The sequence below is a fragment of the Corylus avellana genome, chromosome ca3 (genome assembly GCF_901000735.1).
Source record: "Corylus avellana chromosome ca3, CavTom2PMs-1.0".
NCBI lineage: Eukaryota > Viridiplantae > Streptophyta > Magnoliopsida > Fagales > Betulaceae > Corylus > Corylus avellana.
The window spans coordinates 7,619,745-7,645,754 of record NC_081543.1 but is presented as its reverse complement, the minus strand read 5'-3'; the positions used below and the strand labels follow the sequence as shown (position 1 = coordinate 7,645,754).

The following is a 26,010-nucleotide window of genomic DNA, read 5'->3' as shown; positions in this document are numbered from 1 at the left end:
ATCTCCACGGCTACGGATGATGCCGTGATCTCAAAGGTTGGATCGCACAACCCTAGCATATAGGGTGTAACATTATGCATAGGCCATAGTAAGAGAAGAATAAGAAAGAAATTTTTTCTTAAGTCCAATTTTTAAGAAGAAGGAATTTAAAATTGGTTGGGGAATAATGATTATTGAACTTTTTCACTTATATATTTTGTATTATGTTTTACAGGTCAGGGTGAAACGTAGCAGGAGGCAGCTGAAAGAAAAGTTAGATGAGGGAATATGTCATGACATGCCATGTTTTAGGTTTAAATAGTTCCACTAAGTGTTTTAGGGCACAAAAGAGAAAAGATATTTTCTGAAATCACTTATAATGTTATGTTTATAACCTTTCTGTTTCCGCAATTATTTTCAATAAATAGTTTTTAAACTTGTTAAACTCGTGCATATAATGTTCTAGTTAAAGCTTTGTGTGTTCTATTTATGACCTTTGTTCCTCTCAGAGTTCTAGCTAGGTTAAAAAATCTAACTCTAATGGGTTTGGGTGTTACAAAAAGACTGGAGATTTGAACCTACTTGTATTCTTTATGCGAGGCCCCGAGTACTTGTATATATGTTGTGTAAACTAATTGATGAGAACACACCGCGGAAAATGAAAATAATTTATGTACTTCTAGTCATGTTTGTTCAAGTTTGCTTTTGGTTCAAAGCAGAAACTCTCACCTGCCACTATGTTTGTGTTAGAGATAGTGCCCTGAAACCCAATTTTTGTATGAAATTTTTATCATTAATTAATTTTTTTATTTTATGAGAATTATAAGAACAATGGCATTGCAAATTTATTTGATAAATATAGTCCATAAATTACATTGTATATGGTTTTGGTGTGTTAATGAGATTAAAACACAGAATATCTGAATCATAATTCCTTGTGATTTACAAACCCTAGTTCGTAGTCGGTAGTAGAATTAAGCATTTCATTTAATAAGACTAAAACATGTTGATCATGATGATCTATATATCTTGATCATGCATGGAAGTAGGCACTTAATTCTGATTGATATGTTGGTGTCTTTCGAATGCATCAAACTAGACCACAGTGAGTTGTTATTTGATAAACTATTGGGACTAGTGTCCAAAACTCCAATTGGTTGGATGATATTTTTATTATAATTGAATAATATTATTTATTCCCTAACTTTATTATTGAACATTTGACATATACATTAATGTTTTACATGGATATATGTATATAAATATTTTCATATTATATGCATGTGTTACATTGTATTTGACTATGATGTGAGTAAAGGAATTATCACATAGAAGATCGTAGTCATAGGCTCTTGTAACTTATATAAAAGATTGCTCGTAGTCGTAAATGTTGGGATTGTGCACTAAATCCTAATGATTTAATTTATATCTATGTTGACATTCAAATGTTTGTAATGAATATATATTTTATTTACTAATTAAATTATTTAAGCATATGGCATATAAAATATATTTTACATCCTTATTACTAAAGTTCATCATATATATTATGCATGTGAAATGTTTTAGGATTATATTGAATATGGCTATGGGTGTGAGTAACGTGGTTATCACACAAGGTCTTAGTCCATAATCTTTGTATCCTTAAATATAGAAAGTTCGCAGCCAGTAAATGGAATTGAGAATTTCATTTTGAAAAAGACTTTTACGCATCGAATCTCGGTGATCTATCTTGATCAACCAAAGTGGAGACTTTGGATTGATGTGTAGGTGCTAAGACCCTAAGGCATTGAATGGACCAATGAATTGTCTTTCAACAAAGATCTTGTCTATATATAAATAAAGACAATAACTCCTTAAAGACAACTTACGACTTTGATTCTAAATCTTGAGGGGATTGTAGTCAGATGTTGCATGGACTGGGTAATTTGTTCTCATTTAGGAGAATGAACTGATAAAACAGGGTTGTCATAATTTCAAGAACTTGTTGCAAATAAGTGTTCAATAACTATCAAGGGATGTGTCTTTTTCTTTTGCTATCCAGGCAAGAATGGGAGACTGTACAAACTTTTGCTTCTGGGTTGCCAGTTGATAACTCGGTTTGCTCAAAGTTCCAGATGTTAAACAGATGATTCCCCGTTGTAAGAATTTTTTGTACCATATTAACCTCTTCCTATCCAACGGTTATATCTATGTATATAATTGGAATTTGCTTAAACCACATTGCTTGTCTTGCCCCTTTCCTGTTTGTAGTATTCTTCAGCCCTCGGTTCTGTGATGCTTAGGAAAAAGAAACGTGCATTTATAGACAGATAAAACATTCAAGGCCCTGTTTGTCTCTCACAGATTTTTTTTTTTTTTTTTGAATTTTCCAGTGGTTAGAGCAAGATGAAAACTCGGTTGGAAATAATAATAACACATCTTGAGGTAAAAACAAGTTGGTCTCACAAAGAGCAATGGAAACAAGTAATGGAAAGAAAAAGAAGGAGATGCTCTTGGTGGAGTGGTAGGATTATTGAATTTATGAGCTGTCATGACATGTGCTAGTGTTGCAAGCATTATGAAATTCACAATAGAACCAGAGAAGAGATTTGTGAGAGAGATAATTAATTAAGAAAAATATTACACACTCTCACTATTACACTCTTGATGTGACGTTAAAAATCATAATTTAATTTAAAATGTAATAGTAATTCATCGAAAATCTAATTGCAATTTTTAGTGTCACGTCAGAGAATATATACTTGAAAGTGTAAAGTGTGAGTATGTGTAGCATTTCTCGTTAATTAATTGTGAGATTCCCAAATAGCATTGGACTTTGTGCACTGACCCAGTGTCATGCAAGGAGAAAAAATTGATCTCAGGCATTCTCAGCTCTATTCTTATTTCCCTATATATATATATATATATATATATATATATATTATTTTTTTTTTTCTTCTTTTATCCTTTTCCTCTTACATCACTGGTACAAACTAAAGCATATATAAATACAATAACCTTTATAATTACACTATTCTCTCAAAGACAACAAGTACAAGAATACTCACAAAATTTATCTCTACAAGACTTCGCACTGTGACCTCAAGTCCACATCAATCACTCATTTTGAGAAATGCTAGGAGTATTAAATTTTTTTACCAATAGATAAATACCAAAATGATGCGGAGCATATACATTAGTACTCGTAGCATTTTTTTTTATTAATTATTTTGATTATCTCCGATGAACACTACAAAAAAAAAAAAAAAAAAAAAGCCAATTAGAGATGTTTGGAATAGTGACATTTTTGGAAAACATCACTAATTTGCGGCGTTTCACGGTTCAAACATTCCTATTTATAAAATATGGACATTTGAATAGTGTTACTATTCACGCGTGAACAGTAACACTATTCACATGTCGCCTTTCACTGGAATAGCTACGCTGCTAACATTATGTTATTATTCAAACGCCTCTAATTTTGAAAATATCTACCAAAAGTTTCAGATTTATAATAACCACCCACACCCAAAAAAATCAAAATTTCTCATTTTTCAAATATATATATATATATATATATATATATATATATATATATATGTTGACAACCACCTCCAGATTTCAACCAGTGCAGAGGATTACTGCGGCCACACACTCGTCAAAGTACTTCTTGCGAGCGAGAGGTGAGGGACGGTGGGGATGAGATCGAGCTCCTTCTTGGCCTCCTCGAAGGGCTAGAACAGGACGTTGGTTTTGGCCATTTTTATTATTATTATTATTATTATTATTATTATTATTATTATTTACGTGTTACCCTACACACTTAGGGTCCGTTTGAGATTGTGATTTCAATAAGTACGATTTTAAAAATTGTGTTTTTAAAAATTAAGTTTTTGAAATCGCTACTTTTCAAAATCGCAAAGGCGTTTGGTAAAACATGTTTAAAAGTACTTTTTTATTAAATATTTGTTATGAGAAATGTAATTTTGGTTAAAATTTGCGCATTTTCAAATAAGCACCCCCTAACCTGCTTATAGAAATCACAGATTTTTTTCTTATTTTAAATTAAGTGATTTTAAATCGCAATGCTAAAAGCCTTACGTTTTGTGATATCTTTTAAAAACGCAAATTATTCTTGTGAAATCGCAATTTCAAACGCACCTTTAGAAGAGAAATTCCAACGGATATGTGGTAGTTTGCTCTACCGTAGGTAAGCCAAGTCCCCTTTTGGGTATTAGCATGCAGCTCATGCAACTCATGTTTATCTTTAACATATATGGGGTTGAAGGAAGCAAGACTACAAAGTATATATACAAGTACTGGATCATTCTACCAGACTGATAATTAGTGTTTTAAAGAGAAATTAACTCCACAAACGTTGGTTGAGAAAGATGGATGCAGATTAATGGAAATTTAGAGATTCAGCTCCTTTTATGGGCAAATGAATAAAATTTAGAATGAGCAATTAATGCAAACAACACAAGTAATTGGAAAGAAAAAGGAGATTACGATTATTGAATTTATGAGCTAGCATTATGAAATTCTCAAGACATTTGTGAGAGGCAGGAGGAGAAAAAACAAAAAGGTGACAACGATCGCGATGGGACTCGAACCCACAATCTCCCGCTCCGGAGGCGAGCGCCTTATCCATTAGGCCACGCGATCACTTGCTTGACTTGTACGCATTTTATATCATTATATATTATTAAAATAATATCATTTTAATTAGGGAATATATTCCAGAACCCCTCACCTTTTTTTTTTCTTTTCTTTTTTTAAGGATTTTGTGCTTTAGCATTTAGACCCTGTATTTCAATTTAGTTAATTTAATATCCAAGTGACAAGTGTCCTTTAAGTTATATAAAAAGCACTTAAGCACATTGCTATTTAAAAAAAATGGATAAATGCATTTTTTTGATCCTTGGTTTGGGGTTTTGATAAATAGTTAGCTGAGTTTTTCAAAAGTATGGCTGAAATTGCAGGCGGTTAATTGCTAATTGCCCTAACTGGCTAACCGGTTTTGAAAGCATTTCTCTTGATCGATGGTTTGGCAAAAAGACTATTTTGTCCTCAGTCCAAGAGTTATGACATATTAGATTAGATGTAGTCCTTACTAGTGATTCTTTCTTAGATTTTGATGTTGGAGAGACTCTAGAAGGATTTGTGGAGGAGCCTTGCGATCTTGGTGAGTAAACTCACACCAATACATGTTATTTATAACTACTTCATAGCATGATATTTGCAACTTTCATAAAATATCTTTAAAACAGTGTGAATTCTAATTATTTTATGAAAAACATGAGTTAGCATGATATGGTGTGTATAAAGATTTATAGATGCATGCATATAAAAGACACTATAAACTACATTGTATGACATAACACTTCATGTATGGATGAAGGCTATGGGTTACCATTATACAAGTTAATCCTTATGGTCAATAGATTTACTTCTATATTTGGTATTGGCTTCAATGGTGTTATTGGTGGTAGACTCAACCATGTTTGATTGGTAGTTACAATGACTACATTGTTAGTGGTGTGGATTACCCGAGGTTTAAATCTGTTTGGGCCGGTATGCGACGAGTGACAACATTGGGACACCAATGTTTTACTATAGGTCCTTCATGACAGTGGCAACCTTACCAAGCAAATTGTTAGAGGCTTAGATAAACCATATGAAGTACACTATAACATGTTCCCTTAATTATCATATATCTTATATCTATACTGCATCCATGTGCTATAACTGTTAACGATATTGTATATTTATGTTGGAATAGCTAAATGACATTTTTACTCAAATAGGGTTCATTAAACTATAACTTGTATTCTTATGTATCTATAATCACTAAGTCGTAGATTCACACTTTATTAATTTCATTTGTAAAACATTTATGTTTTTATAATTATTGATTCTTTTGAGGATGGATGTTGGGATCAGGATAGGAAACCAACTTTGGACCACCTTACTAAATTCAGTAAATTGATCTCTAAGGAGTTGGAACCCACTTTTGAGTGGAGAGCAATTGCGAGATTTCGGTAGTCCATTGCATGATGAGTAATGTTATAAGTCTTCTTAGAGTCCTCTTAGAGTCATCTCAAATGTGATGTGACTTTTAAAATTACCAATAGATTAAAAGTCAATAAGTCAGATCTCAAGTTCAACATGAATTTTAAAAGTTACATCACATTTGAGATGACTTTAAGAAGACTTATAACATTACTCTTCCATAATACTTTCTTGGATATCCTTTGGGAGTATTATTAGTTCTATGACAACCCTCTAACGATTCATTAGATTTGCTTAATGCATATTTGAGACTTGGTATGTAATAACTCATATTTAGACATTTGTTGGTATGAGATCGTATGCTTGATGCTTTGTAATTGTTATGGTTTAATCGATGCGATGATTATTATAATGTATTCTTTGAGGGATAGAAAAGTACATATGTTAACAGAGTGGCATTTTTAACATAAAATGGTAGTTTGATGTATACAAGTGTCATACCAATCAATTTATAAGGTTTTGCAGAGATAAAATTTAGATTCTGAGAGATCTTAAACCTTTTAAATTTTAAGAAAATCTAAAATCCTTTTTCAAACACAAAGTAATTTTTTAATAAGCTTAATGTCTTTAAATAGACAATTACAATATGTATAATAAACTACTCTAAATTTACTATAAAGATAACATATTATCATGAAAATACCTCTATTATTAAACCTTAACAGACTCTTTTAAAATTAACCGTTAATTTATGGGGGTTAAGTATATTTTACTTAAAAAAAAAAAAAAATTGTCATTTCGCAAGTAATAAAACGGAATTAAGATTTTTTTTTTTTTTTTTTTTTTTTTTTTTTTTTTTTTTTTTTTTTAAAAAAGGAATTCAGTCAACGTGTACTTTCCATGGCGTTTCAGTAGAAAACGAAACATGGAAGGGTAATCTAGGAACTATGCCTGTCGCCTTCTTGTTTGACTCGCAGGCTCTCAGCAGAAGAATATATAAATCAGCTTTGCGTAAGACGGTAAGAGGGAGAAATAGAACACAGAGAGGGACGTCTGAGTCGTCGTTTTATTGTTTTTGAAAAGCCGTTTTTAATTAGAAAGAAAAAAAGAAAAGAGAAGCCGTTTTTGAGGTTTTGAGCGAAGAGGAGAAACTACGAGAAAAAAATTTCACTTTAGATATGGTAAGTGCGAGAAAGTGAGGGAAAGTGAGAGAAAATTTGAAAGATGGGTTCTGTGAGCTTGGACGGAGACCCTTTTTCAGATGCTGTAGTGGCTGGTTCACTCAAACCCTCTTGAACTAAAACCAGAGATGAGAAAAAGGTAAAAAGCATTGCTCTCTTTTGTCAGGTATTTACAATTAATGTTTGTTTCGATCCAATTGTGTTTCCGAAGATTTGTCTTTATCTGATTTTGGTTTTTTGTTCTTATCAAGTTAGGGTTCTTGTAATATGCATATGTAACAATAAATGTATGTGTTGGAGGTGTTTGTGTTTGATGGTTGAATCTTGAATGTGGTGTGAGTTGTTGTTTGAGAACTAAGGTTATGCGAATGAGAGGAAAGACAAACAAATTGATAAACTAACACAAGGTAGGTTTAGAACATCTTTTGTCTCCGAATTCAAATTCTTTTCAAACATGAATGTGTTTCTTTATTCGAAGGCGAACTTTAGACCAACTATTTCTACTTGTTATTAATCATAGGGGCAAGGTTTCCCATCTATCAATTGATGAAGCCCAGTACAAAGGGGAGTAGGTGCATTCCTAATTGTTTAGAAGCAGTACCGGTTGATATCATTTTTGGCATTTTATTCAGTATGTCATGTTCTATTGCTTGGCAAAATCAGTAGCTTTGGTGTGTCATGCACCGGGTATTTTTAATTCAAGGCCCAATGACTAGCAAGAAGACCTATATATATATATGTGTGTGTGTGGCAAAAAAGCTGATACAGAGTAACTTTGGGCTAATAGATTTAGAATGCATTCTTAATTGGTGGAGCAATGATTATTTATTAGCTGCTTTGCACATCTTTTAAAATATGTCCATGCTGAATTTTATCATGGACAATTACTAAGATTAGGCCCATATAATGGTAAAACTACACTTACATGTGCCATCTGTTCAGAAAGAGAGTTATAGTGCAGAAGGACCACATTCATCTACTGACCTTCAGTATTGCTCAAACATGCATATTTGTGTGGTGAAAAGGGAGGAAGAAAAAGAAAAGGACAAGGGAAAAAAGGAAAAGAAAGATATGGCCCATTTTCTAGTCCAGCTTTCGTAAACTTATTTGACTGCCAGATACTTGATAAACATGCATTTTTTGTAATTGATTACATAAGAGAAAAATGAAACACTTGTTGCTTAGCATGAAATACCCAACACAGTGGCAAAGCTAGGATTTTGATTCACCGGGGTCAAGATTAAAAAGATAGAGTTGAACAAGAATTGATTAAAATTTATAAAAAATATAACTAACAAAATAAATAAACAAATAAACAAAATTTAATTATCATTTAAAACATATAAATGTAACTTGTAATTTATTTTTTCATGCCCAGCATTAATTTTTCAGTCCTTGACAAGTTTTCATATTTTGAAATTACTACATGATTTCTTCATTGCTGATAGTCTTGAATATATCATTCTCAATATACATAATGAAACAATTATTCATCCACTGATCTCCCATTTGGTTGTGCAATCGATTTTTAATAATATTCATTGTTGAAAAAGCTATTTCAATTGTAGTTTTTTTCAATCGGTAAAAACTAATGCCAATGTCACCAATAAATAAACTAATTGTTGTACAATATCCTTTTTCATATTTACTACTCATCAGATTATTTGACTCGCCCTCATTTTGAAGATTCCAGGGGTTGTTGACCCTATGGATTTTCGTCTGATCAGTTTAGTGGGTAGCATTTTGAAGGGGGTTAGGGGAAGTTTTGTAGTCACACCAGATTTGCGATAGGAGATGGCTCCAAGGTTAAATTTTGACATGATTTTGGTGTGGGTATATGGCCCTTAAGGATGCCTTTCCAATTTTATTTGGTATTGCTTGCACAAGGGATACTTTTATTGTGACTCACGTGAAATTTTTTGAAGGCCCATCAGTAGAACGTGAGCTTTGCTAAAGTGGCTCATAATTAGGAGGTGGATGCCGTTGCCTTGTTCTTCATAATGTATTTAGTGAGAATGAGACGAGGAAGGGAAGACAAGTTTTTTTTGATTAAATAATTGAATTATTGTTAAAAGTGTAATGCGCCCTCAAGTACACAAGGAGTATACAAGAGAAGCTACCTAAGACTCAGGGGCCAGGAAAGACAAGTTGTGGTGTGTCCTCTCCAAAAAGAGGTTATTTGGTGTTAAATCCTTCTATAGTGTCAAGAGTTGTTATGATGGTTTTTGTTTTCTTTGGAAGAGTGTTTGGCAGACTAAGGCTCCTTTGATGGTGGCCTTTTTTGTGTGGTTGGTGGCCTTAGGAAACATCCTTATCGTGGACAATCTCTAGAAGCGATGCATCATTGTGGTTGATAGGTATTGTATGTACGAAAGGAATGAGAAGTTCGTGGACCATCTTCTTCTTCATTGTGAATTTGCTTGTGCCATTTGAAATGTTTTATTCGGTCGATTTGGGTTGTCTTAAGTTATGCCTATATGAGTAGTCAATTTGTATGCTAGTTAGTGGACAACCGGCAGCATCCAGAGTGCTGTTGTGTGGAAGATGGTACCTTCTTGCCTTTTAGTAGAAAAGAGAGAAAGCAAGAGAGAAGAAGAATTCTCTTATTCAATTAATTACTCCATATGGACCACATAGGCTTAAATAGATAAAACCTAGAAACCAATAAGGAAAGAAATAACGGAATATTACATTCAAATCAAATCACATAAAATCAAAATAATACTGGGCCTAAATAAAGGGAATCAAATCAACGGTTTCCATCTTCAACACTCCCCCTCAAGGTGGGGCTTAGATGTCTTGTATGCCCAGCTTGAGGACTGTGAGAGTACTTCGGAGGAAATTAAGTATTTCTTTTTCAACACTTTGTATCTTTGGACAGCTTCTAATACTTCTCCCTTGGTGATTAGTTATCTTGATTTTCTTATTCGTTTTGCCCTTACTAGTTAGGTGTCTTCTGTTGTATACTTCCTATGTACATGGCTGCGACTTACACTTTTAATGATATTTCGAATACTTATATAAAAAAAAAAGAAGATTATTTGACACTATGGTCAGTTTGATTTGTTGAGCTTATATATTTGGAGGATTTCCTAATCACTTTTGCTATATGGTTATACCTGTAAATTTCACATTCCATGCAAATAAGTAAGAAACGAGACTTCATGTGACGCATGTTTGATTGATATATGATATTTTTACTTCTAACAAAACTATAACAAAGTGAGATTTTGAAGTGAATTTGTCAATGTTTTTTTTTCTGGTCAAAGAGAGAAAAACCATGTGCATATCAGTGAATTATAGTATTGGTTATTATATATGTTTGAAATCCTTTCTAAATTGGTTAGAAGTCTCATGGAAAGTAAAATTTTGTAACAAAACGATTAGTAAGGTAATAGACTAGAAATGCCAATGCTTTTCATCTACTTCCTTTGCAACCTGGGTGTAATAACAGCAATACTTTACCTCTACTTCAATTAGTAATACAGCTCAGCAGTCACTAAATCAATAATACTAAGAGATGATTAATCTGGGGGTTTAAAATTTGGTCATTTCACCACACCTACTGTCACTACTTCATAACTAATGTGATCAGTAACTATAAACCCAAAGGGAAAATGAAGAATAGATACCGGAGGGGCACAAAGGGAGAGTATATATGTGTTGTATTGGGAGGGTATGGTTCTCATTACTTACAAACAGTCGTTTATGTAGCATGTACAAAAGTTTTTGGTCATCAGCCATTAGGATTCTGAAGGTGCATGGAGCTAAGATGGAATGTGTGCGAAGTCAAAGCCAATACATTGATAAAATATACTGGGATGTGCATATGTAGGTCCAGAGGTAATAATTTTTTAGGCAGCCAGGGGGGTTGTTTGCCCACTCTCGACCCCCCTAGCTTCACTGTTGCCCCAACAAAAGATAGTAATTTACTTTTACTAAGATAAAGGTGTCCTTAAATGTGATTGTTGGTATCCTTGTCAAGAAGGTTCTATATCCCTATAGTATTAATGTTTGGATAAATAATTTCTTGATTGTTTGGAGTTGTGTATGTGGTCCATAATGGGCAATTTACCTGGGCTTGTGTTCTAGGATATAGTGGAAGCCATTGTAGAACAGCTGACAACGAACACTAGATTTCCATTTTCTTAGAGATGTTGATTGCAGCTTGATAAGTAATAAGGCTATATGTTCTATACTGTTGTCTGCCTTTCGTTTAAGGAGTTAATGTTAAGGTTTTGTCTAATAAGAGCTCTATATACTATGTTTACTTTTCATCTTTTATTTTCAGATTTTTGTTGGGTTTAAATTTTATTTGCTGTTTTGATATTTGTGTTTCTCTAAGGGTCAAATTATAGATTTACTTTCAGGTTCCTGTAAATTTTTGTGCTTCTGGATTGTTACTGAAACTTCTTTCCCGAATCTGTTACGTGTGCAGCATAATATCGTTTGAAGATTCTTAAGTTATTGAAGGAGATTTAAGTCACGTCCACTGTTTCATAAGTGCTGAAGCTTCTGGATATCTCTATTGGGTGGCTGAAACTGGAATCAAACTGAAGCTGTATTCCTGTTTCAGCATCTGTCTGAGACTTCCAAGTTTTTCTGCAGTCAAAAGCTGTAAGCAAGTTTGTAGTTTGGCATGTGTTAGATGGGTTGTTTGTACATGCATGTGATGTGTTCTTCATAGTATTCTGGCAGTGACGTTAATCACAGTTACGTTCAGCTAAACGGAAATAATGGTTTGATGGAACAATCGGGCATACAAAAACAATTTCAGCACAATTCCATGGATCCTAGAAATGAGGAACTCCAGCCTGCATCTAAGTCATTTATTCAGGACCCTCTGAGTGGGATGGATACTAATGTTAGAGCTCCTGACCTTAATGTACCAGAATTTAAACCGGTTCATAATTACTCCATACAGACAGGCGAGGAGTTTGCACTCGAATTTATGCGCGACCGGGTGAATCCAAGGAAGCCTTTTCTTCCATATGCTGATCCAAATCATGCAACAGGTTATATGGAACTAAAAGGAATGTTAGGCATCAATCATACAGGGTCTGAAAGTGGACCAGATATTTCAATGCTCACCACTGTTGATAAATGTCCAGAAGAGTTTGAGAGAAAGGACTCTTCTTTACATAAAGACGGAGGTAACACATCTTTCTGTGAAGATAGAAGTAACTATCGGTCATTACCACAAACTTTGTCAGGTTATGACAGTAGTCGAGGAGTTCTTCATGGCTATACCTCTTCTGGAGCCTCCAATAGCTTGTCAATGAAAATGAAGGTTCTCTGTAGCTTTGGTGGAAAAATCCTACCTAGGCCAAGTGATGGAAAGCTGAGGCATGTTGGAGGTGAAACACGCATTATACGTATAAGAAAAGACATTTCTTGGGAGGAGCTTGTGCAGAAAACATTATCAATTTATAATCAAACCCATGTTATTAAATATCAGCTTCCTGGAGAGGATCTTGATGCCTTGGTTTCTGTGTCTTGCTATGAGGATCTGCAGAATATGATGGAGGAGTGTAATGAACTAGAGGATAGAGAAGGATCACAGAAGCTTAGGATGTTTCTGTTCTCCATGGGTGATTTGGATGATGCTCAGTTTGGTTTGGGGAGTGTGGAAGGTGATTCTGAGGTTCAGTATATGGTTGCTGTCAATGGCATGGACATGGGGTCAAGAAACTTGACCTTGCATGGTCTGATGAGCTCTTCAGCAAATATTTTAGGTGTGTTAGACGGACAGGATATTGAGGGGGAAAGTAGGCTTGCAACAAACTCAATAGGTGTTAGCACTTCACCTTTGATGGGCACTTTTGTCTCATCATCGACTGTTCAATCTTTGCAACCAAATCTACCAAGTTCCTCAGATATTTATGAACCCTACTCACAGACTTATCATGGGCAGATGACACCCCATGGAGAATCTAAGCAGTATCCTTTTCACCATGGCCAGGATCCTCCTCATCACTCCCCTTTTGAGGGAATTCCTGCTCTCGTTCCTCTTCATGGGTTGATGAATCAACAGAGAGATTTATATAGTGGCTTATGTGAACAGAATTTGGAGATAGCCATAATGCAGGTGAAACCAGAATGTGATGGTTCTGTTCAGCAAAAGAGTGACACCAGCAACATTTGTTCCTCAGAGCAAGATTACACTGTTCCTCCACAGCCACATGATGGTAGGTTGATAGATCATCTTTCTTTTGAAGAATTAGGGGTCATGGTTACTGCATCTGAAGGAGATCTATCTTTATTGTCTTCAAAAAATGAGGCAAAGCACCAGGAACCTGAAAATGTCTCCTCGTCGGTTGATGCTGTGAATCCGGCGCAGCTTCCTAAATCTAGCGATGATAACCCTTATTCTAGTAGTGCATTTGCTCCTGCAGATTCTGAGTCCAGTGTGGTTGATCTGAGTTACCTTGAGCCACCTACGCCTGCTCAGAGATACTTCTATTCAGAGAGAATTCCAAGGGAGCAGGCAGAGTTGTTGAATCGATTGTCAAAGTCTGACGATTCACATGGTTCTCAGTTTCTCATGTCTCACTCACGTTCTGATATTGCCCAGCAGGATTCAATTGCAGAATGTGTTGACAAATTGCATGACAAAAATCTGGCTCCTCAGACTGAACAGTCCTCAAGAGCAAAGCCATTGTTTATAGATACCAACTCCATTGATGATGGACTTGCCCAACTTCAAAAGTACAAAGAGTTTGCTGATGCAGTTTTTCAGATGCATTCCAAGCATTTGCAAGATGTGGATTGTGAGTTGAAGCATGAATCACCAGATGCTATGTATAATAAAGATGCTGTGAATGAGAATACTGTTCTTAAGTCTGGCCATGAAACAAATGGCACTAAAGATGGGAATAAGAGACCCTTGGCTGATGAGCCTGCAGAAGCTGGATCAGAACTTCCTGCTGTGAGTCAAGTAGCTGCCTTTGAGCACCATAAGGATACATCATCTGATCTTCCGAAGCTTCATTGGAGTGAGGGCACATGCAAGGGTTCCAGCAGTGATGATGCAAAGGGACAAGCACAAACTTTTTCTTGGATCGGAAACTCAATTGATGATGTTTCTCAAGAAATTCCTTCTGGTGGTGACTCTGCACCAGTTCAGGGAGACATAGTTATTGATATTAATGACAGATTCCCTCGCGATTTCCTTTCTGATATATTTTCCAAAGCAATACTTTCTGAAGATTCCTCTGCCATTAGTCCACTGCCAAAAGATGGAGCTGGCCTGAGCTTATACATGGAGAATCATGAACCTAAACGTTGGTCATATTTTCAGAAATTGGCACAAGAAGGGTTTGTTCAAAAAGATGATTCTCTTATCAGTCAGGATCATCTTGGGTTTTCACCTGTGATTAGAAAAGTTGAAGAAGGAGATCATGTATCTTATCGTTTTACACCTTTAACGTCAGATGGAGTTTCAGATAGCCATTTGGATTCACAGCTTAATCTTGGTGAAGACGATCATAAAGAATTACCTAGAACAGTTGGAGCTGACAACAAAGTTCTGCATTCAAATTATGATGATTCCCAAGTTAAGGGCACTGAAAGTATGCAGCTTGATGGTATGATGGAAAACCTACGAATGCCAGACTCAGAGTATGAGGTATTCCTTTGAACCGGTTTCAGAAATCCTTCATCTAAACGACTATACTATTTATTCCTGCTAACTTCTTATCACTTTGATGTAGGAGGGGAAGATTGAATCCAGGAATATTGGTCTACCTCCTCTAGATCCTTCTCTTGGAGATTTTGATATCAGTACTTTACAGGTATAATTCATGTATGTTCATTGTTAACCAGTGCCTTATTGAGCATAAAGGAGTTCTGGACTTCTTGCATTACATAAATGATCCTCTCAAGGATTTCAAGTTCTTTGGAAATGGCCATTCAATCATGGGTTGAATCTTAGTTGGGTTAGCTCTTACTCCTTTTTAAGAAGTAAAGGGTCTTAAGTAGTCAATTTCCTTAGACCATTGGTGCTACGGTATTCCGTCATTTTGGAGTGGGTTAGGGCCTTTCTCGGTCGGATCGTGAAGTAGTTGGAAGTCTGTTGGTGGGTCTTCACTGGAGCTTGAAGGCATTATTCTCGTCGTTCTGTGGCATCGTTTGGGATGGCTACTTCTCTAGCGACAATGTGAGCGGTGCTTTAGGTGAGATCGTTCTTAGAGGTTGTCGTGTGAGGCAATGGATGCTGTGCGAGGGGGTTATGGAGTGGCGGTTCTTTGTGGAGGCAAAGTCCTTTGTTTTCTTGGTGACGGTAGGTGAGGCGGTGGTCCGGCTGGAACGGTTTTGCCTGTGTTGTGTTTTTGGGTCTTTACTGCACTGTATGGCTGGTTGCGATGGTGGAAGTGGCACTAGGGTACAAAATTTCGTTAAATCTTTCCGGGAGGGTCAGCAGGTGTTGATTGTCCGTCGAGGTGGCAATAGGGCCAGTCGTTTCTTGGAGTTTGCGGTGTATGCAGAGGGTGGTTGGAAAGGGCTCATTTTATTACCTAAGGGGGGCGTGAAGGGCTGGGATAGAGCCGATTTGCTGGGGAGTTGAGTAAGGTGGTGGCTTTTCTTGGAGCCACGGTTGTTCCATCAGTTATTGTTGATTCTCCTCTGGTGGGAAGAAGCTTGGGTTGAAGGTCTGGCTTGAGTCGGTTGTGGGTGTGCCATCGCATGCGGTGGCCGAACTTTTTTGTTTTTGTTTTTTTTTGTTTTTATATTCTAAGGGTATTTAAGTAAATCTAATTTTTAAACTAAAGGTATTTTCGTCATTTCATCGTAAAAATGAGCATGTGTGTGTTATGTATGAGTTTTCCGTCTAATTTAACGATATGGGGGTTTTTTGGCCAACGATTGGTAGTTGAAGGGGGTTGAGTGTGATAAGTGCTAGTTTGCGGGGACAACATGTAAATGAGTGGTAGTAACCCTATTCGAAATCCTTGGCAAAGCTAGTTCTTTATTATCTAAAGTGTTCTGCATCTCAAAATAGTTCTGATTCTGCACTGCATAGTTCTGTAGATATAATCAAAGACTGGTCTTCACCTGGTTTTTTAAAATGGAAACCATTGGTACACTCAAAGTAATATATAGTGAAATGAAGTCTATTATGAAAATGAAATTGAGCTGTTAATTTGTTAGCCCCTTCTTCCTCCATTCATTTAAATAGAAATCTGTACAAGAATAGTCTGGGTACCATGATGGAGGACACCTCATACTTACACGTGATTGTGGAACAATTTGAGAAAACTTTGTTACACCTAACCTTCTTCTAGAAGGTTTAGATATCACTCCTCGCACTTTTAGGAAATTCCATACCACACATATTTGTATATTCACTCACTGTAACAGTTAGAACTGAAACTATTGATCTGTTTATCATAACTTTAATTAATAAATGCTGTTTTCGGTTTTCCTTGCGGGATTCAATTGTTTTAATCTTGCAATATTATTTGCGTCCATATTTAGCAGCTTTTTTTCTTCTTCTGGACACATACACAGAACTTAATATGCATGCATTGGCCTGCTTGCAAACTTGCCTTCTATTGTGTTTTGTTAGTCTGAGATTGTTTGGCCTACTTTTTTGACAACTTTAAAGTATGTCTCCACAACTGTTTGACAACTCTAGGCTGACTCTCTCCACAAGAATGGCTAGGGCTGGTGTTGGAGAGAAGGTTGAGGAGGTTGTTGTAGGCTACCCCGAGGCAGTGCAAGATGTAAAATTGTGCTATAACACTATGGGGATCTCCTTCAAGGGTGATGAGAAGGGTTTTCTGGGTTTCTTGACCTTAGTGGATGAGGGACAGCATCAAGAGGTTCCTGTTTCTGCTTCTAAACCTAAAGGGAGTAGAGAGCTTAAGAATTTAGAGTGCTCGATTAACTTTGATGCTAGGGGGGTTTGTTCTAGCCTGGGTAAAGGCAAGAGAGCTCTTGCAGTGTTGTAATGTAGCCCGGGGTGTTTTTGCGGGTTTAGGGTTTCTGTTGTGGGTCTCATGGTGTTTCTTCTGTCAGTTGGGTTTCGGTGGCTGTTTTCTTTGTTCTTTTTGCTTTTTCTGTTTTGGTGTCCTTGTATACTTCCTGTATGCTTAGGGGCACCTTACGCATTTTAATGATATTTCTTTGATTACCTATAAAAAAAAAAACTGTTTGATTATTTATTCTGGATACATTTTATAGATTATAAAGAATGAAGATCTTGAAGAGCTGCGGGAACTGGGTTCCGGTACCTTTGGGACTGTGTATCATGGGAAATGGAGAGGAACGGATGTTGCCATTAAGAGAATAAAGAAGAGCTGCTTCACTGGCCGATCATCAGAGCAAGAGAGATTGGTACTCTTCCTCAATACCTTGAACCTTTTGCTGTTCATATAATTCTTATGATGTATTAGCCACTTATTCTCTCTCTGTATCGTTACAAACCTTATCATGAGAATAAGATCAGCACTCCTTTATTGCTTTAGTGAGAAGTATATCAATGGTTTCTTTTACAAGGCCACATTAGATAATACTTGCTGCTATTCTCAGACTACAGAGTTCTGGCGGGAAGCTGACATTCTCTCAAAGCTTCACCATCCCAATGTGGTGGCATTTTATGGTGTAGTACAAGATGGACCTGGGGCAACATTAGCAACTGTGGCGGAGTACATGGTTGATGGTTCTCTTAGGCATGTTTTAGTTCGCAAGGATAGGTAAGACATCCACTCGTACAGTTCTTGATTTTCAGTTTGGAATCTTCTGGGTCAGGTCCCAATTGCAAACTGTATATTAAAATTTAGCTCGTATCATTGTAACTAAACTGGACAAACAGAAAGGTATTTTAAATTTTTGAAATGATGATTACTCTAAAGAGCGAGTTAACTAAACTGGACAAACAGATGGGTATTTTAATTTTTGAAATGATGATTACTCAAAGAATCTAGAGTTTGCCTATTTATTGATAAGAAGTCTTTATGTGTCTGTCCAAAGTTTGCTATTTTCAAATTGAAGCAGTTGCTTCTTTAATAATTTCCTGCATCCTTTTTAAAATGATCTTATTTTGTAGGCATCTTGATCGTCGCAAGCGGCTAATAATTGCTATGGATGCAGCATTTGGAATGGAATATTTACACTCAAAGAATATTGTGCATTTTGACTTGAAATGTGACAACCTGCTTGTGAACTTGAAAGATCCTTCACGACCAATTTGCAAGGTAAGCATTGTGGCTTTATGCATTTCAGGGAATATTCATCCCGTTTATGCTTACTGTGAATGTTCCAATGAAATATATTGTTTCCCAGGTTGGTGATTTCGGTTTGTCCAAAATCAAGCGAAATACCTTGGTTTCTGGTGGTGTACGGGGAACCTTGCCATGGATGGCTCCAGAGCTGTTGAACGGCAGCAGCAGTAAGGTCTCTGAAAAGGTAGGATGTCACTCATGATATTTATTGTTTATGATGGCATAACAAGAATTTGACGAAAAATCTTGTACTGATTTTTATCCAATTTACATTTATGGAAGTCTGTACGTAACTTTATGGAGATCTCTTTCTGTTTAAATTTGTTTTTATTTTATTTTTTCTTCTAGTTTATTGAGAATCCCTGTAACAGAAACTTTTCATTTACACTAGCGGACTTTGAGGAATTTGTAATCTGTGTATTATTTGTCACTTGGAAAAAAAGCATAACTTGGTGTTTAGTGTTCTCTTCTTTATTTCTCTCCCCTGATCTCCTAACTCTTGAAATTGTGTCCCCTACAATGCTCATTAATTTTGTTGAACCACAGGTTGATGCGTTCTCCTTTGGTATTGTATTATGGGAGATTCTCACTGGCGAGGAGCCATACGCCAACATGCATTATGGTGCAATTATAGGTACATTTTTTTTACTTTTCCCGCTCTTTACCTTCATGGTTGTGCTTGTGCTTGTGCTTGTTAGGTCATGTTAGCCTGCATATTGAAAGAGTAACGAGAAATTGGACCATTCCATGACAATTTGTCCAAAAAGAGCAGTGTCAGTTAAATGGTTCCGCATGAGTCAGCTAGAGCTCTACAAGTGAGCCAACCTGTTTGGGGCTTCATTAGGTAAATGAATGAAATAAAACAAGCTTTGGTAAAGAGATATGAGAGTGAGGCTAGCTTTGGGCATCCCCTAGCCAAGCCCTAAGAAAAGGGATGTGTTTAGGTGCTGAAGCCACTTCGGATATTTATTGCATTGGACTAATGTAATTCCTTTGGTGCTGGTTCAGAACGGGGTCGACTCTATCGAAGGAATTAATCCAAGAAACGGTTGATTAATATAGTTACCAATAGCGAATATCCTGTGCTTACTCCCCCCTTCAATCACCTGATCGAGAAGAGGTAGCATTGGACTGATCTTAGACTCAAAGAAGTCATGGCAATGAGGATCCCAAGACATAGTAACACCTATGATGCAAGGAATAATGGACTTGCATCACAATATCATTTTCTTCTTTGCGGCTAGTGTCTTGCTCTGAAAGAGTCCATCCTTTACCATTACAATATACTTACTGTCATGTTAAAAGTTAAAAACAAGTGTGACATTGCCTTGCATTACCTTATATAGTAGGATAGAACCTGGGGTAGCATTGGAATGCATTTGGCCCTTTATGAAAATGGAAGGAAGCTATTGACTCAATGTAGCTCCTTTCTCCTAATTCATTTATTTAATAGAAAGCTTATACAGGAATATTCTAGGTACCATGATAGATAGCTATAAGAGGACACCTTACCTTCTAGAAGTTTTGCATACATTTCCTTATACTCTTAGGACATTACATATTACTCCACATACATTCATTTATTCACTCTAATACTCCCCCTAAAGCTGGGACGTATATAGCATATAAACTTAGCTTGGAAAAATAAAGTCTAATTGACCATGAAAAAGAGACTTTGTAAACACACCAGCAAGTTGATCTCCAAATTTCACAAAAGGTGAAAAAATATCCCCACTCAATATTTTATCCTGAATGAAATGACAATCAACTTCAATGTGCTTTGTTTTCTCATGGAATAGTGGTTTAGAAGCAATGTGCATAGCAACCTGATTGTCGCAATATCTAGATAAGCTGAAAATCTAATTTTCTAAAGGAAATTTTGGGAAGTAATTAAAGAAGATATCATGGCTGTTTTTAGAGATTTCCACAGCAAGGGGAGGTTTCAAAAAAGTCTAAATGCAACATTTATCGCGCTCATTCCAAAAAAAGCAGAGGTGGACGAGTTAAAGGACTTTCGACCTATTAGTTTGGTGGGCATGGTGTACAAATTGATTTCTAAAGTGCTAGTGAATCAATTGAAAAATGTGTTAGAGAACATAAGATCGAAGTCTCAAAATGCGTATATTAAGGGGAGACAGATTCTCGATTCGGTTCTGATAGCCAATGAAGGCATTGATAGCCGGCTTAGATTTGGAGAACCCGGTTTGTTTTGTAAATTGGACTTAGAAAAGGCGTATGATCATGTGAATTGGGAGTTTTTGCTATTCATATTGCTACGAAGTGGGTTTGGGGAGAAATTGAGGAATTGAATAGCGTTCTGCATTTCTTCAGTCCGATATTCAGTTTTGATTAATGGAGAACCCTCGTGCTTTTTTAGTAGCTCTCGGGGCATAAGATAAGGGGATCCACTGTCTCCTTTTCTATTTGTTATTGTTATGGAGGCGCTGAGTAGAATGATGGAGGCTATAGAAGAAAGTGGTCTTGTGGCTGGTTTCTCAGTGGGGACAAGAAATAATCTTGGACTTAGTGTCTCACATTTGCTATTTGCTGATGATACATTGATATTTTGTGAACCCAATGAGGATCAACTTAGAAATCTACGTTGCCTTTTTCTATGCTTTGAAGTTGTCTCGGGGTTATGAATTAACTTGTCAAAGTCTGAGATTGTTCCAATTGGTGAGGTGAAAAATGTTGATAGGCTGGCAAGCATCTTTGGTTGTAGAGTGGCAGGATTACCTATGAAATACTTGGGTCTTCCTTTGGGGGCTACCACCATTTGGAATGATATTGTTGAGAAAATGGGAAGGAAATTGGTGGGTTAGAAGAAGATGTATCTATCAAAGGGTGGGAGGCTCACACTAATTAAAAGCACTTTGTCCAACCTTCCTATGTACTTCTTGTCTCTATTCCCTATTCCTGTGAGTGTGGTGAACAGATTGGAGAAGATATAACGAGATTTTCTATGAGGTGGCATAAATGAGGAGCCTAAATTCCATTTAGTGCAGTGGGCTAAAATTTTCTCTCCCATGCAAGGTGGTGGTTTGGGCATCCGAACTTGCGCACTTTCAATCTCGCTTTATTGGGTAAATGGTTATGGTGATATGCTACGGAAAGGGAGGCATATTGGAGGTTGGTTGTTGAGGTCAAGCTTGGGTGCATGAATGGCGGTTGGTGTACCAAAGTGGTGAAGAGTCCTTATGGAGTTGGAGTGTGGAAACATATTCGGAGAGTGTGGGATGTTTTCTCAAGATTTATTAGTTTTGGAGTAGGAGATGGCTCCCACATTAGATTTTGGCATGATAATTGGTGCGGGATCAGCCTTTGAAGGAAGCTTTTCCTGAATTCTTTAAAGTATTTCAGTATCGATTAGTATAATCACATCCTGGGTTCAAGCAATGTGGACTGGTAAGATTTAGCTGGTCAAGAAATGCTTAAGATGAGTTTTGGTAATCAGGGATGGTAATATTGAATGTATGAGCCAAAAAAGTACATCCACTTTGATAAAAACAAAGCGCATAATAGGTGAAACCCCATTAGTTTTTCAATTGAAGAAAGGGTTTATAACAACAAGAATGTATATTTTTTCAGAAGAAATTTATAAGAATGTCATCAGTAATACAATCAAAATTAACAAGTGAAAGATTGTATAAAAGCATATCAATTGCATTTAAATACTATTAAATTGTAGTTCTATAGTTGAGCTGCTGGTAACTCTATTGAGCTGATTTGATGTGTTTACGCTGTAGCGTGAGTTAAAAATGAGGCTCTGGCTCGGTTCATTATCATCAATCATATAAACAAGCCAATCTAAGGTTTTTATTTGACCAATCTCAAACTGTCTGCAAACAATTACTTTGCACCCCTGTTTTGAAGATAGGTTTACATAAGTTACCTAGAATGAAGGTAATTGTGTTAACCTAGAATATTGATGGGAATTTTTGAATTGCCGGAAATTCGTATTATGGAATAAAAGTGCACAATGTTTTTGGTCAAGTGATTGTGGTTCACTAGTTAATAGTGTATTGATAACTCTGGGCTTACCCATTATTCTATTAGGATCCTTATGGTCGGGAATCTAGAAGGGGACTAGATTGATTATAGGGTATGGTTTGAGAAGCATAGGATCTTAAGATGCAGATTAGGGCCTAAAACAGCAATTGGTTCACATTGCTTGCAGATAACCAACCCCGACTTTTATGAAATTAAATCTATTATGGTACCACCTTTTGTATAAGGTTTACCTATCAAAATAAATGTTGATGGTTAAAGATCATTCCTCTTGGTTATGCTCTCTCTCATTCACTCTCTCTCTCTTTCCAGAAAGTTACTGTAAACTGCTAAGCTCAAGTTATTTGAAAACCATTCTGTGCATGTAGGAGGTATTGTGAACAACACATTGAGGCCAACTATTCCAAGTTACTGTGATCCTGAATGGAGAAGACTAATGGAGCAGTGTTGGGCCCCTAATCCTGCATCCAGGCCGTCCTTCACGGAAATCGCCAGTCGTTTACGTGTCATGTCTGCAGCAGCTACCCAAGCCAAAGCACATGGTCAAAAGTCATCTAAATAGTGGTTCATTGGTTCCTTATGGCATTACTGATGTGAGATAGATACCATATGACAAGTTAATTCTTTTAATTGTACTATAGCTAGCTTATAATATTAGTCAGGAATAATTGGCTTCCATAATTTTCTTTTCCCTCAAAATGGAATAGCCTCTCTTTCCAAGTAAATCTCTTAATAATAATCCTCTTTTTCCTTCCTCAACTCCACAACCTTTTTTACAGGATGTGAGATTTTTACTTCATTAATAGAAATTGTAAATCCCTTTTCTTTTTGGTCACATCAACATCGCATCTAACATGCAGGCTTTTAACGATGTTCTTCCCTTCCATCAGCTTGCTAAGCGTTTGAAACAGGTGGATACCTCTAAACCTGATTGCGTGCAGCGTGGGAGGGTGCTATTGAATTCATCAAAGTGGTAGACTTGCAACTATTGAGACTATAAATCAAAATTTAAAGCTGGCCCTGGAAACTAGCGTTTGTTTGACAATGTGTTTTCACAGCAATTTTTTGTCTCACAATTTGAATTCCGTTTTTTCTTATTCTCTAACTTGCAACACCTAAGAACCTAGGTCTGCAACTACCCTATGAAAAACACGGCTCTCCATACTCTGACTATGAAAACCTGAGTAAAAATAGACTTGTGCAGGTGAAAGTAATAGAGTGGACAAACATTAGCAAATACGTACAGGTGCGTTTTGCTTTTTGGGTAACAAGCAAAAAGTATGCCCAAACAAACCCTATGTTTGCTTTTACATGAAGAACCAAACCTGAAAGCTTTTTTGTGAACTTAATCATTTTCAACTTAACCTAGTTGACCTGGTCCTTGCTCTGTTTGGTCTCAATAAATGATCAAAATGCATGGTACAAATGAACAATCTAGTGAATTGTGAATTGCATGGAAATATCCAAGATATGGAGTTTGAACATGACTAATAATCTGGACCTATGGAACATCATTTTCTCTCAAACATCCAAAGACAATAAAACTTCTTACCATCATTGGGAATATGGAGATTGTCATTGTCCATCACAAGACATTCCACGTTGTTATTTCCTCCTAATTCTAATCAACTATTGATTTACTGCAATATCTTCCAAGACACTAGGAGGACAAAACCTTGGGCACCTGCCAAGCAGATGCCAGCATCATGGGTCTCCCTTTCCATCCAAGGAGAAGGCAACCCTTCTCACAAGCCAGGGTATAGCCATCACACCCATAAACTGATAACATCATCCTGGCTTGACTCATGCACTTCAATCCCATTAACTGAAACCCAGCTCGGCCTAACTGTCTTCGCCATTGATCTACCCTCTCGTGCCTCTCAATCCTATCAGATCCTTCAAAAGCAACAATGTTCCGAATTTGCTCTGAAAAGTGAACCCTCTCTATCTTCATCCTCTGCATGCTATTTCGCGGGAGGCTGACCTCGAGGGAATCGAAAATGGCGGAATAGTAGTGTAGAGATTCAAGGAATCTCCCAAGAAAGAAGGGTCCATTGTGGTTAGCATCTTGCTCCACAACTGTAAGCGCAATTGGGCATAACTTCTTGATTGCTTGAAGGATAAGTTTTAGAGACCCTCTACTCTCTTTGACATACTTGTGCAGGTGCATGATGCTATTCACAAATAGAGCTTCCCCTTCTCTTAACTTTAACTTCTCTCTGGTTAAAAGTGATGGTGTTACTGGATCTGATGTCATGGCGGGCTCTAGTGTTATGCCTAGAGAGCTAGCATCTTCCACAAGCTCTTTCATCCTGCCCTCAAGCCCCAAGACATTGTGATCACTCACCAAAGCAGTGATTCGGAGGAGCCTTGGAGGGCAGGCCTTGATCCAAGGGCTCTTATCAAAGAACGCCATTGAAGAGTATGCTCCATTCCCAGATCAATTATGTGCAAGGAGTCCTTCCCTTGTGCAGCCTCACATATAGCTTCATTTGCAGCTATGAAACCAAAAGCAATGTAAGGAGTTGTTTGGTGAAGAAGCCGAAAAGCTTCCAATTTCTCCTCCCTTGTCACCAAGGACTTATTACCCATGGCACCGCTTGTGAATGTTCCATTTTTCATTAAAATTCTGCAGAACTGATAGCCTGGACTTCAATCCAGCAGCAAAGCAATAGGAGACTCGTTGCAGTGAATCCCCAAAAGGAGTAGCTGAATCCCGGATTTTATTGAGAATTGAGCCTGCAAGTTGGGTGTCTCTGCACCCCACAGCCTCAGCACAAGCCAACAACATGTGCACCAAGTGAAGCCCTTGATCCACGCCATGGCTCACCTCCTCCACACCAGGCACCATTTCAGTAAAACCTCCATGAAAATCCTCAAATTCATCATCTTCTTCCATGGGAACATCACCATAAACATCATCATTCACCATGGAGAAGGTTTCAATCTCATCCTTGTCGTAGTGATCCATAGTAATGAAGCTATCAACAAACTCATCCACCTCTGAAGCAGGCAAGCAAGGCACTGCAGTGGCATCAGAAGGAGAACATGGCTTCTTCTCATCCCACTCCCACTCCCCTTGCTCTTGCTCCACTCGGGCAGGACAGAACCTTCGGATGGCAAGATCATGGTTGAAGCTCTCATGCAAGGGGAAGGAGAGCAAATCATCCATGGCTGCCATTTCCAGCTGGAGTAGTTTGCTGGGGGTGAAGCAGGAGCTGGCTTAAAAGTTAAAAGGAGACTTTCTAGGCTTGCTCACAATGTGTGAATAATGAATATGCTGCTTCCTTTATTTACTATGTTGACTAAGCATATTCTCCTTGTTGTTTTAAGGTGTGGGGGGGGAGGTGGGGTGGGGTGGGTAAATTTGTTTGGATTTGTTTGGCGCGGCTCATTCTTCACCATGAAAAGATGACCAACTTTTGGTGAGTTTAATGTGGCAGATGAGACAAAACTCATTTTATCAACAGGCCCAAAAAAGGAGGCTAATCTTCAACAACATACCTATAATCACACTCTATTAAAGAACAACCAGGATGGACCCTGATGATTCTGATTTTGTTTGGAATTGTATTAAAGAGCTTTTAAAATATTTTTAGTGCATAAAGAGTCGGGTCAAACAA

General features: G+C 37.0%; 1 protein-coding gene, 1 non-coding gene and 1 pseudogene across 2 annotated transcripts; 1 reads left to right on the top strand and 2 right to left on the bottom strand.

Moving 5' to 3' along the window:
• Positions 1 to 4,553: 4,553 nt before the first annotated feature.
• Positions 4,554 to 4,626, bottom strand: TRNAR-CCG (transfer RNA arginine (anticodon CCG)). The gene has a single exon. It is a non-coding gene; the product is annotated as a tRNA-Arg (tRNA).
• A 2,368-nt stretch (positions 4,627 to 6,994) lies between these two features.
• Positions 6,995 to 23,141, top strand: LOC132173654 (uncharacterized). The gene is made up of 9 exons (XM_059585214.1): positions 6,995 to 7,293; positions 11,593 to 14,781; positions 14,867 to 14,947; positions 17,340 to 17,492; positions 17,688 to 17,851; positions 18,205 to 18,352; positions 18,441 to 18,563; positions 18,926 to 19,013; positions 22,756 to 23,141. The coding sequence occupies exons 2-9, from the start codon at positions 11,899 to 11,901 to the stop codon at positions 22,947 to 22,949; spliced, it is 3,834 nt and encodes a 1,277-aa protein (XP_059441197.1). The 5' UTR covers positions 6,995 to 7,293; positions 11,593 to 11,898; the 3' UTR covers positions 22,950 to 23,141.
• A 672-nt stretch (positions 23,142 to 23,813) lies between these two features.
• On the bottom strand, positions 23,814 to 25,569 carry LOC132176382 (GRAS family protein RAD1-like; annotated as a pseudogene).
• Positions 25,570 to 26,010: the final 441 nt, after the last annotated feature.